The sequence below is a fragment of the Balaenoptera physalus genome (assembly GCF_965194825.1).
Source record: "Balaenoptera physalus genome assembly, chromosome: 14".
Taxonomy (NCBI): Eukaryota; Metazoa; Chordata; class Mammalia; order Artiodactyla; family Balaenopteridae; genus Balaenoptera; species Balaenoptera physalus.
Genome location: NC_138893.1, coordinates 57,579,331 through 57,596,462, shown reverse-complemented (window position 1 = coordinate 57,596,462; position 17,132 = coordinate 57,579,331). Strand labels below are relative to the sequence as shown.

Below are 17,132 nucleotides of genomic sequence, written 5' to 3'. Positions count from 1 at the left end.
TACAATCATTTATGGTAAAGAATTATGTAGTTTACAACCACTATATCAAATAATAGTTTTTATATGTTTCTGGAACTACTTGTGTTCCCTAACGTTAAGGGGTGCCCCTCTCTGTAGTCCTCTAGAAGCTGGATCCTTTTTGTACTCTTTCCATCAGGTCTTGGGACTTTTCAACCTGGAAAGATGAAACTGAAAGGAAGCTCAGTAGTTTTCTAATTATCATCCTCTATCCTACACCGATAACTTCCAATTCAGTCTTTCTAAAGATGTGGCAAAACAAGAGCCTTAGGCAATGTTTTGTAGATGAAGGCATCACTACTTGCTGAAAAGCAGAAAATTTTTTTGCCTTTCCTGGTATCCTTCCTAATTCTGTTGGCCTCTTTGACTTTAATGATCTCTAGATCAAGATCATCAACCAAAGATTTTATAAGAAACTCTAGTTCAATGTCAGAACCATCAGAACCAGTTACTTAAATGTAATATAATTTTTTCCCAAATTCTTTTTAGTAAACCACTTATGGCTTCTTTAAGCTACTTTCTCTACCTCTTCAAAAATTAATGTTTAGATTACAAAATACAATATATTTTCATTGGAGAAAAATTAGACAATACAGAAAAATGAAGAAAACAAGATCACCAATCAAAGACAAGCTCTGCTAACATTTTGATTTATAGCCTGCCAGTTTAGGGAGTATATATGTATAAAGGTTTCTTTCCTAAAATTAGGTTTATTTTATAATATTTTAAAAATTTAATATATGGTATGCCTTAAGTTTTAGTTATTATGGGATTTTGAAGGAGAGAGAAAATACCAACAGCAAAAGAAAAACTGACTCCAAATTCAGATGAGGCCATTTCTTTTTTCTTCCTTTTGTCCAACAAATACTGCTGTTTAATCAGCTGTGAAAATAGAAATCAAGTGTGTGACATCTGGTGATTTTTGTTAATGCAGTCTGGTGCTGCCAGCGTGACATTTTGTCACCTGTCCACGGTCTGCTATTTTTAAATTGTTCTTGTCAGCTAGCTATCTTTTAAGTATAGCGTAAAATATAAGGTTTCGAAAACTGGAAGGCATACTTAGTTTTACTGAGTTAAACGATGCTGTGGAAATCTGAGACCGTGTCCCACTTTCCCCACTGCACAAGGCCTGATAAATGGGGGTGGGAGAGGATGGAGGGGGAGGTTGGAGAATAGGGTTACATATGGCTATTCAGACTGTAAAAATCACAGTCTCATAAGCTCAATTCATATTCATATTTAAGATGTTAGTTATAAAAAATTGCCTCTACTGTTATTCAAAGTTTCAGAGTCAAACTAAACCCATACTTTTATATGTCCAAAATAAAAACTGGAATTTTTATTAATTCGTAACTAATTATGAAAGTCACCTCTTCACTTCTGCAATTCCTTATGAGATAGGGAGCAACTATCTTTCTCTAATCATCCCCACATGTTCTAAAAAGTCAAGTCCTTTGGAGACCTTTACATAACAGAATGTGAGTGCTGTGTTCTAGAAAATGTTATGAGACAATGCATATTCTACTAGATTCTATTTCCTACTAATTTTCTCTATAAAGTTGAAGAGACAGTCCCTCAGAAAAAGTATCTACAAGGTACAATAATGTGATATGTAAGAATACAATAAAATGGTGTTTCAAATTCCTTTTAAGGAAAAATTACGAAAGTATGTTACTATAATATTCGAAATGTGTTCCAAAGAACCACGAAGCAAAAAAGGTGAGCTTTGACCTGAGGTCAAATCCTTGTTGTCTTTGCATACCAGTTGTGAATAATTTTTGGTATGTTATCAATTCCTTTGTGCCTACATTGCCTCATTTCAGTCTGTACTCTAGAACAATTAAATCAGAATTTCCAGAGGTAGTGCCCAGGATTAAAGAACCCTTTATCTTTTTCTTACTCTCAGGTGATTATAGTGCCATATTGAAAGGATCACTGGGCAAATTAATGGGAATTACCTATAAAAACAAAATCACTCAACTTCTATCTGTTGTCTTCCCTTTTGTGTAGAAGAGGAACAATGACTTCTTGCTAACTTCGAACCTGTGCCCTAACAGTTTCTGGAATCTGCAAACTTTTATACAAGGCAGACGGATATGGGCCAAAGGGAGGTAGTACAAAATTAGAACCGGAGTAATAATTCAAGTACGTAAAGAGACTGTATATTTTTCTAAATAAACTAAATGTAATGAAGGTGCACTTTTTCTAAAACAAGGTGACCTCAACCTTCCACAAAAGGGACCAATTTTCTGAAAGGCTCTATAATACTAAATTTAAATTATGATGAATAAAGAAAAATGCCTCTATAATACCAAAGGGATGGCATTATTTCTTCCAAGTTTCTGTCAATTTAAATGTTTTAAAGCACTATTATCAGAGGATAGCTGCTATTTTTTCCCAGATTCAGTATACATTTGAAAAACAAACCCTTCGATATCAGTTCTCAACCGACACCTGCTCTTTTCATTTTTCAAATTTCAGTTCCATGAATGGTGAAGGAAGAGAAAATTCAAATATACAAAAATGCTTCATCAGGCACTACCCCCAAGTGCCCAGCCAAGCCTACTCTTCTGTTATAACAGGGACACTACACAGGATGAGAGAAGGATGATTCCTTCCTGTTTTTTGCCAAGGACTGTGCTATATTGTACTACCCCAGCCAGGCAATGGGACCTTGCTTCATAATGTCACCTACCCTGCCCAATGCACTGTGTTGGGTTTTCCCTATTATTCTTCTCTCTCATCACTTTGTCCTCTTTGAATAATAATCCCAAGAGAGGGTATGAATAATCAAACCTTACGTCCCTGGGTTTTCAGAGGGGTTCCCCAGTGGCTAGGTGAACCCTCATCATTGGTAGCAAGTCGGGGGACAGCTGTAAGGAGGGTGCAGGGAGGAACATTTTCCCCTTTCCTAATCCTAACTCTCCCGATGCCAGAAATCCCCCTAATCCTCATAATCATGAGGAGAGTTGGCTTTCCCTGCATCCACTAGAAAAGAGGGCAGAGGACAATTCTTCCCACTCAGGCCTCACTCATACCTCTACTGACCCAAGGATTTCTGTACTTAGAAAAGAAATAAGGGATAGTTTTCATTAGTTCATCACCCTTCTCAAAACCCTCCTTCTCATTTCCTGGAGACATTTTCTCAAATGAACGAAAGGAGAAGTCATACCTAAGGTATGGTAAGAGACAACAGGTAATTATTAAAATGTTATTCTGCTACAATCAAGAACTGTAGTTTGAGATCAAAGAAGCCCCCCCAAAATTAGTTTTTATTTTATTTAAATTAATTTTTGTTTAAATAAGGGTTCTGTGATCTGAGCAGCATTGCAGAAGACATTCCTCAGGGTTCTGTGAAGAAAGCTCAGTTTGACTTTTTCTCTACATTACTTGACATTTTTAACATGGGGAGGAGGGTTTTTTTAATTTTTAAAATTTTAAAATTTCCTACAAACATCTTTAAGGCTGACCTAGTATAGGTAGAAATATGATTGGAAAACTGTTAAAGCTCTTTACTAAAACAAGTTTTATTACTTCCTAAACTTCCTATTCTGTCATTTCTCCCACTAACCCTTTTTCTGCCTGAATCAAGAGAACAGTTGAATAAAGGGATTTCTTACTGAATACATTTATATGATGAAATATCACTGTGCACTTATTTTCACCATGTTCACTTTAAGTACATCATGAAGTACTTTTATTTTTCATGAATGTGATATTCTACTTTATTATACTTTCTTTACACTATTCAGGTATAAAATTTTGTAAAGCCAACAAAACTTAGGAGAATTATTTTTCTTTCTCCTTTAGGTGGTTTTTGATAATGACAGAATGTTTATCCTTCAATAATCACTACTTATATCTATGGCAAATACACAATTTTGACAACTTGCATTCGAAAGCTTTCAACACTTAGCTGCAGTCTAGCTGGAAGGAAGTAAATACTGTAGGGACATAAAGGTTTACTTTATTACCCAGGCCAGGCAGTAGGCACACCACTACCGCTGCTGGTAAAAAAATCACAGATAACTTCTGAGCAGTTTCTAGTGTCAGGGACTTTATCTCACCTTCACACCCGCTCTATGAAGTAGGTGCTTTATTTTAATGATGAAGACACTAAGGCTTTGAAGAGGCTAACTAATTTATCTAGATCAATAGCCAACTAAAGGCAGAACCAGAATTCAAACCCAGGTTTGAATGACTGCAAAGAAAGTCAGAAAGGCTGAGTTGAAATTTCATTTCCTATACAGAGAATATAAAATGTCTGGAAGAATATTAATAAAAATAATAATCTTTGTTATCTCTAGGTAGTAAGTCTCAGGTGGTTTTTTCACTTTCCTTTTTGTCTTTTTATGTACTACTTGAATTTCTTACAATGAGCAAAAATGTATTTTTTTCTAAAGAAAACCTAAATCCATAGAAAAACACCAAAACAAATAAGCACACAAAAAACCAATGACTCTCTAACTTGAATTTTAAGACCCTCAAAATAATGTTCAAGTAAAACAAGAGGATATTAAAGCTAGGAGGAAGAACAGGATGGATAGGGGGAAGTGTTTCTGGACAGACTCATACAGAAGCCATGAGGTAGTTCCCCTATCCTACCACCTTTCTCTTAAAGCTCAATTCACCTAGACCTTTACATCTTTTGAGCCAGAAACCCTCTCTATTAATTTTCCTTAAGAAAAAGCTACATGCAAGAACTCATCCATGGCAGCATTACCTATAATGGAGAAAAAGCTGGAAACAACCTAAGAGTCCAAAGTTAAGGTCTATCAATAAATTATAAAGACAAGGTAAAAACATAATGTTTATTATATGGAAAATTTTTTAAAAGATACATCATGACAATGTTTCTTTTATTTTTAAATTATCTTTTAGTTATTATAATTTGCTCCATTTTTTAAAATCAAATATTACTGAAAATCTTTCCCTTAAAACGCTAGCACCATAATTATGTTTTTAGAAGTAATAAGGATCAAACACATGGTGCCATAAACCAAACATAAAAGTCTCCCAGCTGGAAAAGGGAAGCCTGAAGTTCAAACACCCTAACCAGGGGACAATAACAGGGTGATATAATTGACCATGGGAAGTAGTCCATTCATAGGAGATCAATGTGGGTGGTTGTAACCATACTGAGGCTCTAAAAAAGTACATGTTAAGTGCCTTCTAACTTATTAGGACATATTATATCTATAAGTACAATTCAGAAGGCTTTTATAGATGAAACCTCACATTTGCAAGTGTAGTGGAGAAATTTATGCAGAGGTAGTTGGACGTAAAATAAAAAAGGGGCCATCACAAGTAGAATAAGGTATTTACATTATCCCACAGTGAGGTACCCTCCTTACACTTTGACAGTGCTACTCTCAACAGGGCAGAACAGCTCCTGCTTAATCAATATTCACAAAATTCTAGAAAATTATTTTACAGACTATAACCTAAGATCCTTTCATAATCTTTTATTGCTAGAAGAATACAGACCAAGATAAAACAGGTATGCATAAAGAACAAGGACTGAATATTTTAGAATAATTAGGATGGGCTTACAGCTGTTCGAGGTAGAGAAGGAAGACAAATGTAGCCTTAGAAGATACTAAAAACACAAAACAGTCTGTGAATATTGTTTTTTTTTTTTTAAACACCATTCTCACTTCTAAGTGAAATTACCATGTACCTAATCTTTACTGAAGAAAGATGTGGTAACAGTGACTAAATATAACAATGACTAAATGAGAGGCCTTTTTTCCTACTTCTGAAGGCCTTAAAATATAGCTTTTCTCAAAATCTTTTATTTTCTTCATAGCCTGTTAACTACTTTCTTTTCACTGGAACTTGAGGAAAGCAGCAGAAAATCATGAGTATGACAAGAAAATGATGAAACAGATTTTTGGTGTGGCATGAGGAAATGACTATCAGGTTCACAGTCAGTCATACCCTATATAAGAGCTTGCAGAGAACCAGAAGGGATCAAATTCCTCACAACTCTAGAGGACATAAGGGTTCATATAAGACGGGCAACCTTGTGGCTAACGCTTCCAGTTTTCAGATAGTCTCTAAACCCAAGTACAGTGGCTATTTCCACAGAAAATTTCCATTTCAGTATCTTAAAATATCACAGGGCCCTGGAAAAGTCCTATACCGCATAATAAGAACTATCTGTAATCATGAATGTAACATCAGCCTCTATCCTGAATTTACATGGGCTCTAAATATAGGAGGTCCTAATATTGCTGACCTTGGGACTTTCTGCCTTATATTTAACCCAAAACATTTTCCTTGTGTTTAGCCTTAGAGAATGCAAAGGGTCACTGTCTGCTCTTAAGTCTGTGTAGCAATATTTCCTACACTAGGAAAGTGATTGTATTTTAATAAAATGAAACCCTTTTCTACAAAGTTTTCTGAAGTAGTCTTTGGAGATTAAATCTCATACTTCCTTGCAGTATACTTGGACTTAAATGAATTATCCAGGTTCAGCTAAACATTTCAAATACACAAAGCCCAAAAAACTTGGCTGCTGGTCTCATGCTATAAACCACGACCTCAGCTACCCAACACATGCTTCTGCCAGACATTATGATTAAAGCAAACAACCTTGATTATGGTAGGTAGCTGAACCCAGGTTTAAAAAAAAATCAACTTTAAATACATTCCACAATGCTTTACAGAAGCAAACAAAAACAAACAAACAAAAAAGAAACAAAAACAAAACCACAATTATTAAAAAGCTGATTTTTGTTTAAAACACCAAGCAAGGAATGGACATATGAATATTCCTAACCTGCAAAATGATTCCTCCACATTATATCAGCGAAACTCATTGGTGGGCCACTGGGAGGGTAGTGTTTACCTTTCAGAGGCTCATGATCAGTCCTTATCATATCCATTAAGGAGTTCTCCAACGAGTGCAAGTTAAAAGTGTCATAGGGCCTACTCCGGTCCTAAAAATAAAAACAGAACAAGACAATACATAAAATTACTTCATAAAATTAATAACCATATCATTTGCTTCTTGCCACGGATTGATGACATGAATCAAAATTCCAGGTAGTTTTAATAACACATTCTTTTCATTAAGAATAATGACTTGGGGGCTTCCCTGGTGGCACAGTGGTTGAGAATCTGCCTGCCAATGCACGGGACACGGGTTCGAGCCCTGGTCTGGGAAGATCCCACATGCCGCGGAGCAACTGGGCCCGTGAGCCACAACTACTGAGCCTGCGCGTCTGGAGCCTGTGCTCCGCAACAAGAGAGGCCGCGACAGTGAGAGGCCCGCGCACCGCGATGAAGAGTGGCCCCCGCTTGCCACAACTAGACAAAGCCCTCGCACAGAAACGAAGACCCAACACAGCCAAAACTAAATAAATAATTAAATAAATTAAAAAAAAAAAAAAAGAATAATGACTTGGCAACATTAAGTTTAATACGAGTTTCCATAATTAATTAAATTGTATCCTTTACCCTAATAATTCTTTAATATATATGTCCCAGTACTTCAGACTAATTTTCTCTCAAATGAACTAAAAAAGTAAATTCAAAAGGAAGAGTCAAGTGAATTGGTTTTGCCCTCCACCCTTCACCCCCCTCCCTCTACTATCAACTGAATATTCTATTTAAATGAATAGAGATCTTTTTTTTTTCCCTAGAGGAAGACCATAACTAAGAACTCTCAGTCTACAAACAGAATCACTTCCCTGAAAAATCAAAAGGTGACTGTAGTTTCAATGTAATTTCATTGGGTATCTTTAATAATTATTACTGATAAGTTCCATACATTAGATACACTTTATAAAAATTAAAATGTGTCCAAAGTACTAAAACTACCTTTTGAAAAGCACTCACATGAAAAAAAACTTTAACCCAAGGTAGTGTGATTTCATGATGTTAGATTCAAAAACATTTTGAAAACAGGGAGCTAACACAAACTAAGTGAAGAAGAAAATTGTTCTACTGCATTTCACTCAAGCCCATGGGAGACCATCACCTACAAATTATTTTTAGTAGTCTGAGCCTAAAAGGAAATGCAGTTCATGGCCTAACTTAATACTATAGAACAGCAGATTTAGTTTGCTTTTGCTAAAGAAAAGCAATACAGTCATAAACATCAACAACCACACCAAATCAAACCACAGCAATGAGAGATTATTTTCAGGGCCTTGAAAAGTTTATCCAGTTTTGCAAATGACCACTTATCCTCCCCTATGAGCAACAGAATAACAAAATGACTGCCTTGATGAGCAAAAAGGGATACAACAGGTAAAAATCTCAGCTACAGTGATCATTTTCTAGTTTAAGTCTTAAAATCTTGGGAGGCTGTTTTCTTCTGGCTTCTGGAAAGCATGGCTGTATACCCATCCAGGGAGGCAGAAAGGAAGGTGGCATTTCCTCAGCTCTGAGCATAGAGGAGGAACCCAGAGGGTTACTGAATGAATGAATGCAGTAAGTTTGGACGCAGGTCCGAAGAAGAGCCCTGAACTGAGAACCAGAACGCAAGAGTGCTAGAAATACAGTCAATTAGGAGCTTTTGGGTACATCATGATCTCTAGTCTGTGCCTGAAATTCCTCCCTTTATACAAATGAAAGGATTGAGCTAGATTATTTATAACATCCCTTCCAATAGTATACTTTTTTTTTTTTTTTAACTCACACATGAGGAGGAGGGGTGGAGGGCACAGATGTTATCAAATGCCACAGAGAGATATTCCATTTTTACAAGCCTTTAACGCAAAAGTGTAGGACTGGGCCCTGGTGATTCAGAGATGAATGTTATAACCTAGTCCTTGCTTTTAAGTAACTGGTATGACAGGTGTTTTAACAAAGGAATGTATACAATACAATAAAAACTAAGTCACATCTATTTCTTAAAGAACATATATTTGTGTGTGTATAATAAATTTTTTTAAAAATCACATTCTGTAAAATCCTAGGTGTCTTGAATCTGGACCTGTCATTTGACCAGGCGTGAGGCTTGTCTTAGTCATTCTCGATGTCTTCAGTATTCTCATTGGTAAAATGGGATCTTTCTTACCTGTGAGGATTAGGGTGAAATTACTTAAGTATTCATTTTACTCACATTATGTTTGACAAAAAGCAAGTGCTCAACATTTCTTTCTTTACTGCTGCCCCCCAACTCCTTTCTACCCATTTTTTTTCCTCCACCCCATTTTTTTTCCTTTTTAACTAACACTCAGCAGTTACCTATCTCTACTGATGGGTAAGAAGGAGACATGGAATATTTTCTTTGGTTCTCCATTTTGGTCTCTATATAACTGAAGAAGGTCTTTCCTTTTGCCTTTAGGGTCTTGCTGCTGATCATTTGTTTTGCTTTGGGTTCAAGTTATCAGTGGAAACTCCAATTACTTACGGAGTAAAGCTGAATTTCCAGAAATGCAAGTTTGTACCCGTAAGAATGAGTATCACATTCTTTGTCCAAAGAAAAAGCCAGAGGTAAAAAAGTGTGCTGATGAGTAGTCAGAATGACAGCCTATTTCTGGCACTGACAATCCCAGAATGTGTCTAAGTGCCTTCTATCATACATATCCACACTTCTAACTAGAACCCTGCAGACGTGGGACTATTTCCAAAAAGGCTGATGAGGTGAAGGAACTATAAAAAAAAAGGCTGTTTGGAACTATAAAAAAAACTAGAGTTTTTTATAAAACTATTAAAAAATCTGGCTGATTTTAGTATCTTTCCAGCCAGAACAGTTTATTTTTTTCATTTAATTCTTGATATTATCCTTCAAGGTGGAAAATAACATACTCCTTTTACACAAGGAAGGTAAGGTTCAGAGAAGATTCAAACGTGGATCTGACCTCCAAGCCAATATCTAAGGAGTATAAAAATCTGTCCAAAGAAGTTAATCCAATCCATATAGGACAGTAAATGAAAGCCCTATAGAAGCATAGCATTGCATCTAATTATCAATGAAATAAACTTCCTGGCAAGGTGGTAGTGAGTTCCTGTCAGAAGACTAACAGATATTAGATGACTACCTGTCAGGAAAATTGCAGGGGGTATTTGGAGGGGATTCATGTAATTGAAGTGGTTCCCAAACCTGTCAGACTGTTAAAATCACAGGTAGAATGGTTAAAATGCAGGTTCCTGGGCTCTGGCTAAAACCAACTTAATTGTAATTTTAAAAGAAATTAATGTCCTGGTGATTCTTATGACTGGCTAGATTCGAGAGCCACTGCACTGGATGATTCTTCAAGTTAAGCCTTTACATTCATGAATCTGATCATAAAAATGGGACAGTAAAGTGAGGGGAGAGACTAGATAGCAGCAGGAAATAAACAAGCCCGGCCACTTTGCCAAGGGTCAGCTTTGCAGTCTTCCAATTGATTGTGGGTGAGAGAAGCAGGTGGTGGCCTAGTTTTTAAAAGCACAAACTTTGAAATCAGACATCTAATTTTCAAATTCTGGCTCTGCCACTTGCTGGCATGTCACTCTGAACAAGTTTCTAAGCCTTGATTATCTACATTTATAAAATGGGGGTGATAATAATTCTCTTTTTATGGTTGTTTTCAGCGCTATATGACAAACGTACAAGGGATCTGTACTGTGGTGGCTACTGGAATATCAGGGAAAACACAAAGAGACTTCTGTGATGCCACCTCAGACTACTGGAACATAGATTTTAGAACCCAGAGGTTCATGGATGCTAACCTAACAGGGTTCACTAGTGCTCAGCAGATGAAACATGTGAAATGCACAATAGAATTTGCACAGGCTTCTTAACTGAACAAACTTCAATAAGTACTGAGAGACTTATTTTCTCACTAAAATTAATTCTATCTATGCTTCATCAATTTATATTTGCATACGATTCATCCTTCTTAGTTTTGTAAGTAGTCAATGTTGCTGAAATAACTGATTAACTGGCAAGAAAAAACAAAAAAGACAGAAAAACTAAAACATCTGCAGTGAAAGTCAACAGAAATTATGCATAGAGAAAACAAGTCCGCAATTTATCATTTAACAGCAAAGGTTACAAGTGGCAAATAATCATTTAAGGTCTTTCTTTTTCATAAGTTTTGTTTCCAGGTATAGGGAATAACAAATAAGGAAAACATCTTTTTAAGTGTGTTTTGAACAAGCAAACACATCAGGAAGTATTAAAACATGTATAAATAATGCTTCCTATTATTGACTCTTCTCTGGAGATAACGAAGGACGGATGTCATCAGTCAGATGTACACAAAGGCAGCCACCCCCACTATACAGTTCATTAGGCCTGCTTTCCTTCTTCCCCTAGCTTGACTTAATATTTATAAATTTATCAAGTACTTAATATGTGCCTGGCGCTGTTCTAAGAATGCTAAATGTATTCCCTCACAACTCTATGAGGTAGGTAACTTTTATCCCCGTTTTATAAATCAAGCAATAAAATCTTGAAGAGATAAGTAACTGGCTCAAGGTTACAAGGCTAGTAAGAGGCAGAGCCAGGACTCAGCTAAATCCAGACTGTGCTCTTAAGGACTCCCCGTGTACTGCTTCCTTGACTTCCTCCTACTCCCTTCACCTTAAATGCTTTTCACAAACACCCACTTCAGCCTCATACTGACACAATCAGAGACAGGACTCTTTGATCCCACCCTTCCACACAGGCAACCTAACCCTCACTTGCCCTTGGTCAATGACCCTTGTTCTACTGACAACCAGTTAAATTCAAGTAGTTGCTTGATCTACCCTCCAGGACAGCCCCAGGCCTGCCTCTACCAGCCCTCACCTGCCTTTTTCTTGGGAGAGAAATCCAGGACCCTCTTCTACCCTTTCTGGCTTATCCCCAGACATTTCCTCTCCTAGAGATATAAGGTCAAAACTGCAAGGAGCCAAGAACATCTGAAAAAAAAAAAAGCAGCTCTGGAACCAAATGATAAAATTAATCATGGTTATATAACTGCTCAAAGTCACAAAGCCGGTCAGAAATCAGGATGTGAACCCAGGTCTGTGACTTTCAAGTCCACACCAGTAATGCTCCAATGCTCTACACTGATCAGTTGCCGTGTGTCCCATGAACAATGGGGGCTTGGCTGGGAACAAAGGGGCACAGACAAGATCAAAACTCAAAAGGAGGACAGATGTTTGAAAGGGTTAGCAAAGGATAAATGGGGTTGTGAAATGATACAGAAAAAAAAGAGGAGGAATTCCTGAAGGAAGGTTTTTCTATTTATCATATGGCTCCAATATATGTACATACGGATAAAACATTTCAAAGTTAAGTGTATTCAACCCATAAAAAAGAATTAACCCACAAAACTAGTCATTCCTGAATTTCTACCCTACTGCTTTTATTTTCTAACTAGTTTACATTACTTGAAACTATCTCAATTCCCCACCTACACTATAAACACTGTTTAAGGGTAATGAATATTCTTTATCTATTTTTAAATGGATATTTAATTACATAAATTAAAATATGAACGTATTCTTCTCAAACACACACACACACAAAGAATATTACAGAAAAAGCAAAAGTCTCCAATCCTCCTGCCTTCTTGCACTCTCTTCAGACCACTATATACATTTGGCACATATTCTTTCAGATGTTTAAAAAAAAAAAAAAAAAAAATATATATATATATATATATATATATACACACACACACACACACACATACATATATATATATATATATATTTATGGACACAGACACACATATACATAGAAAATATATATTGTTTTATGTTTTTTCCTAAATGTAAAAATATGCATACTGTTCTGCAACTTGCTTTCTTTGACCAAAATTGTGCTTCTGAGGTAAGGTCCCTTTTAATATATGTTCTTGCCTCTCCCCCACCCAACTATACACACATGCCTCCTACAGGGTAAATGCATAGTGAGTATGTTAAAAGAACAAAGTAATCATCTCAGTGTATATTCTATAAAGTAATTTCTGATTTTGAGATTTCTTTCCTATCCCCCGATTTCCTCAAAATTTCTGTTCTGCTCCTTTAATTGCATCTCTTCCATGCTTGGTCTATTTTGGCACAATCGTTTCCTGATCCCTGGTTTCTATGAAGGACACCACTACTAATGAAACATAAGGATCTATAGAACCTGCCAGCCCTGAGTAAAAATCAAAGAGGCAATATATCCAAAAGATCAACATGTAGTGAGTTCAAGCTCAGAATATGCTTAAGAGTACCAGAAAGAACAGACAAAACGTTTAATAACAAATACTATATAAGGGCAGGAAACAGTTAGATGACTAGTAATATAAAATTTCTATGTATCACAAAGTAGAAGTCTAGGAATTTATAGCTCTAAACCAATTACTGCTGTTATTTGTCAGGACCTATCAAAAGCATGAGGTTCCTGTATCAAACTGAACTTTACTATAGTACCGAGCAGCTTGACAAACATTTGCCCGAAGATTAAAACCTTTCCCAAATAAAAGAAAATCAATGTCGCTAACCTATGGGGAAGAGAAAAAAAAAACTTTTCAAATGCAGATTTTCATCCCATCTTCAGTGGGTACCAAGTCCTTCAGTCAATGGTAAATTTTAACCATCCCAAATGAGACTATCATATTTGTAGCTCTCTGGAAAACGTGATTGTAGACTCTCCTTCAGTCCCTCAATAGCAAGCAAATGCTCCTTATAGCCAACCTAAAGTCCTTACAAAGTTGAACTCTCTCTTGCTTTTCTGTCTTCAGAAAAAAAAAAAAAAAATTGATCAGCACCTGCTATGAATTTTAATATTTTTTAACATTATTGTTAAACCCAGTCTTCCATGAAAGAAATTCTCAAGAATTTAGAGGATATAGCCGTACACAAAGAAATCATGACTCTCATCTTTTTCTTCATGAGAATGACTTCCAATCACTTTAAACTTTTTATCAGATCATATTTTTCCTTGCTGTATAACAGCAAATGAAGCTAAGGTTCTTGAGAAGTTTTTAAGAAAGCAAAAAATAGTTTGACCTGCTCTGATGCTCAAAAATTAGATGAGCATGACAACTTGAGGCACGACCCAGCAATTTCACATAGTCTCTTCCCGCTTCATGCCACCTCCAATCTTCCTTCACAGCTCTTCTCAATTGTTTGCCACACAGGTCCGATAAGAGGCCCAGTTTATCAAACACAGGGAAACATGGCTCTTGGAATCTTATTCACCTGAAATGACCTTCATACTGAGGCCAGATCTAGCTGGGTGAATGCTGAAGGGGTCAACTGGACAAAAAGTACAAATGCCTATTGCTACCACTTCTGACCGTGGTAAACAGTTCAGAGCTAAGTACACATGAACTTTTTTTTTTTTTAACATTTATTATTTATTTATTTATTGTGGCACGCAGGCTCCAGGGTGTGTGGGCTCTATAGTTGTGGCACGCGGGTTCCAGAGCGCCTGAGCTCTGTAGTTGCGGCACGTGGTTTCTCTAGTTGAGGCGCGTGGGCTTAGTTGCCCCGCAGCATGTGGGATCTTAGTTACCTGACCAAGCATCGAACCTGCGTCCCCTGCACTGGAAGGCGGATTCTTTACCACTGGACACCAGGGAAGCCCCCATATGCACTTTTATTTATTTACTTATATAAATTTATTTATTTTATTTATTTTTGGCTGCAGTGGGTCTTTGTTGCTGTGCATGGGCTTTCTCTAGTTGGGGCAAGCAGGGGTTACTCTTCATTGCAGTGTGCGGGCTTCTCATTGCAGTGGCTTCTTTTGTTGCAGAGCACGGGCTCTAGGCACATGGGCTTCAGTAGTTGTGGCACGTGGGCTCAGTAGTGGCTCACAGGCTCTAGAGTGTAGGCTTAGTAGTTGTGGCACACGGGCTTAGTTGCTCCATGGCATGTGGGATCTTCCTGGACCAGGGCTTGAACCCGTGTCCCCTGCATTGGCAGGCGGATTCTTAACCACTGCGTCACCAGGGAAGCCCCCCATATGCACTTTTAAGAGGAGTGATTATACAGTTTAGCAGTGTGTGAGGTAAAAGGCAGAAAGCCAGACCCAGGATGGACTCAGAAAAGGAAAACAGTAACTACAGGGGTCAAAAGAGCAGGTTCCAAGGACTACAAAAAATTTAAGTTCCCCTTTCCCTGGTTATTGTGCATATGTGACCAGCTGGTGTTGCCCCCAAACTGTTAGGCATCAGAATATTATCCCAAGTAGCTTATTAGGTCCTGATTATTAGACATGATAACGTAGGAAGAGCTTGACCTTCACGACCAAAACCTATCTTAGAACATCATGCAAAGGTACATACGGTTCCTCATATTGTTTTCTTTTTACTGATCATAAATGTCAAAATCCTTCCACAAAACTGCCCACTTCTAGGTGTAGTTGGACTCTACTGGTGATCCCCTCCCCAATATCTTAACCCCAGATAGTTAGCAATAATGCCTGACATCCTCAATAAACTGTAACTTCCATGGGAGCAGAGATATATCTTATTTCTCCATATTTCCATCACCCAGTAGAGGGCCTGGCATATAACAGGCATTCAGTAAATGCTTCCTTTGCATTTAAAATCATCGTCCTGATGGTTTCATACTGTAAGATTTTCATTTAAAACTAACAAAGAACTGCGCACCTATTAGAATGGCTAAAATCCCAAACAAAAAACCCTGACAATTCCAAATGCTGACTAGGATGTGGAACAACCAGAACTCTCATAAATTGGTGGTGGGAATGTAAAATGGTACTGCCACTTTGGAAAAACAATTTGGGATTTAATTATAAAGTTAAACATACACTTGACAATACAACCTAGCAACCTCACTCCTAAGAACTTACCTAAGGTAAATAAAAACACATGTCCATACAAAAATCTTTGCACAAATGTTTATAAAAACTTCATAAAACAACTTTATTCGTATTTTCCAAAAACTGGAAACTACGCAAATGCCCATCAACTGGTAACCAGATAAAACAAACTGTGGTACATCCATATGATTGAATATTATTTAGCAATAAAAAAAATGAGCTACTGATATGCTATAACATGGATGAACCTTAAAAATACTATGATAAGTGAAAGAAGCCAGTCACAAAGAATCACATGTTGTATAATTCCAATTATATGAGATGTCCAAAATAGGCAAATTATCCAGAGACAGAAAGTAGATTGGTCATAGCCTAGGGCTAGGAAAGCAGGAGGGAAATGGGGAGTGAAACCTAATGGGTACAGGTTTCTTTTGGGGATGAGGAAAATGTTCTAAAATTAGATAGTAATGACTGACACACACTTTGTAAATATACTAAAAGCCACCGCATTGTATACTTTAAAAGGGTGAATGAATTTCATGGTATGTGCATTATATCTCAATAAAGCTATTATTTAAAGAAAGAAAAAAGCTTTCCTAAGGTTTTAATAGGAACTATGATTCTACCTACAAATCATCTACTTTAGTTACAGGACATGAGACTTAATAACTTTCTTGAGCTATAATTGAAGGAAGGCAAAGTCTTGACTCCAGTTGTTCCATTCAGGAGCCACTGAAGGATCCAGGTAATTAAACCTAAACCACATAGTAGTAAAGTTCAAAAGGCAACCGTTCGGCCAGTAAATAACTGGCAAATAACTAATGCCATCCATCGTCACAATATGTATCATTTATATTTCTAAGGATGTCTGTAATATTCCTCCAGAGACCTACAAGCAGTTATTAGCTATATTAACCACAAACAGCATCTTTTCATGTCATCTATTGTTTCTGATGAGTTTTTCTTAATCCCAGAGATTCCTGTCTTATAGTGATGTACTCTGTCCTTCAGAGACCCAGATCATCCCATTTATAACCTTTTAAGAATGACATGCTCCAGGGATTTCCCTGGTGGTCCAGTGGTTAAGAATCCACCTTCCGGGCTTCCCTGGTGGCGCAGTGGTTGAGAATCTGCCTGCTAATGCAGGGGACACGGGTTCGAGCCCTGGTCTGGGAAGATCCCACATGCCACGGAGCAACTAGGCCCGTGAGCCACAACTACTGAGCCTGCACGTCTGGAGCCTGTGCTCCACAACAAGAGAAGCCATGATAGTGAGAGGCCCGCACATCGCGATGAAGAGTGGCCCCTGATTGCCGCAACTAGAGAAAGCCCTCGCACAGAAACTAAGACCCAACACAGCCAAAAATAAATAAATTAATTAATTTATTAAAAAAAAAAAAAA

At 37.2% G+C, this 17,132-nt stretch overlaps 1 protein-coding gene across 10 annotated transcripts in view; it reads right to left on the bottom strand.

The window, feature by feature from the left end:
* The window catches only part of CPEB3 (cytoplasmic polyadenylation element binding protein 3), a 213,353-nt gene that overhangs the window by 137,278 nt on the left and 58,943 nt on the right, over positions 1-17,132 (bottom strand). For 8 of the 10 annotated variants that reach the window (XM_082423686.1, XM_082423687.1, XM_082423690.1 and 5 more), the window contains one exon: positions 6,803-6,962. In XM_082423686.1, the coding sequence (XP_082279812.1) occupies positions 6,803-6,962 (160 nt within the window). The remainder of the gene's footprint in view (positions 1-6,802; positions 6,963-17,132) is intronic. The other 2 variants (XM_082423688.1, XM_082423689.1) reach the window with 1 other exon arrangement.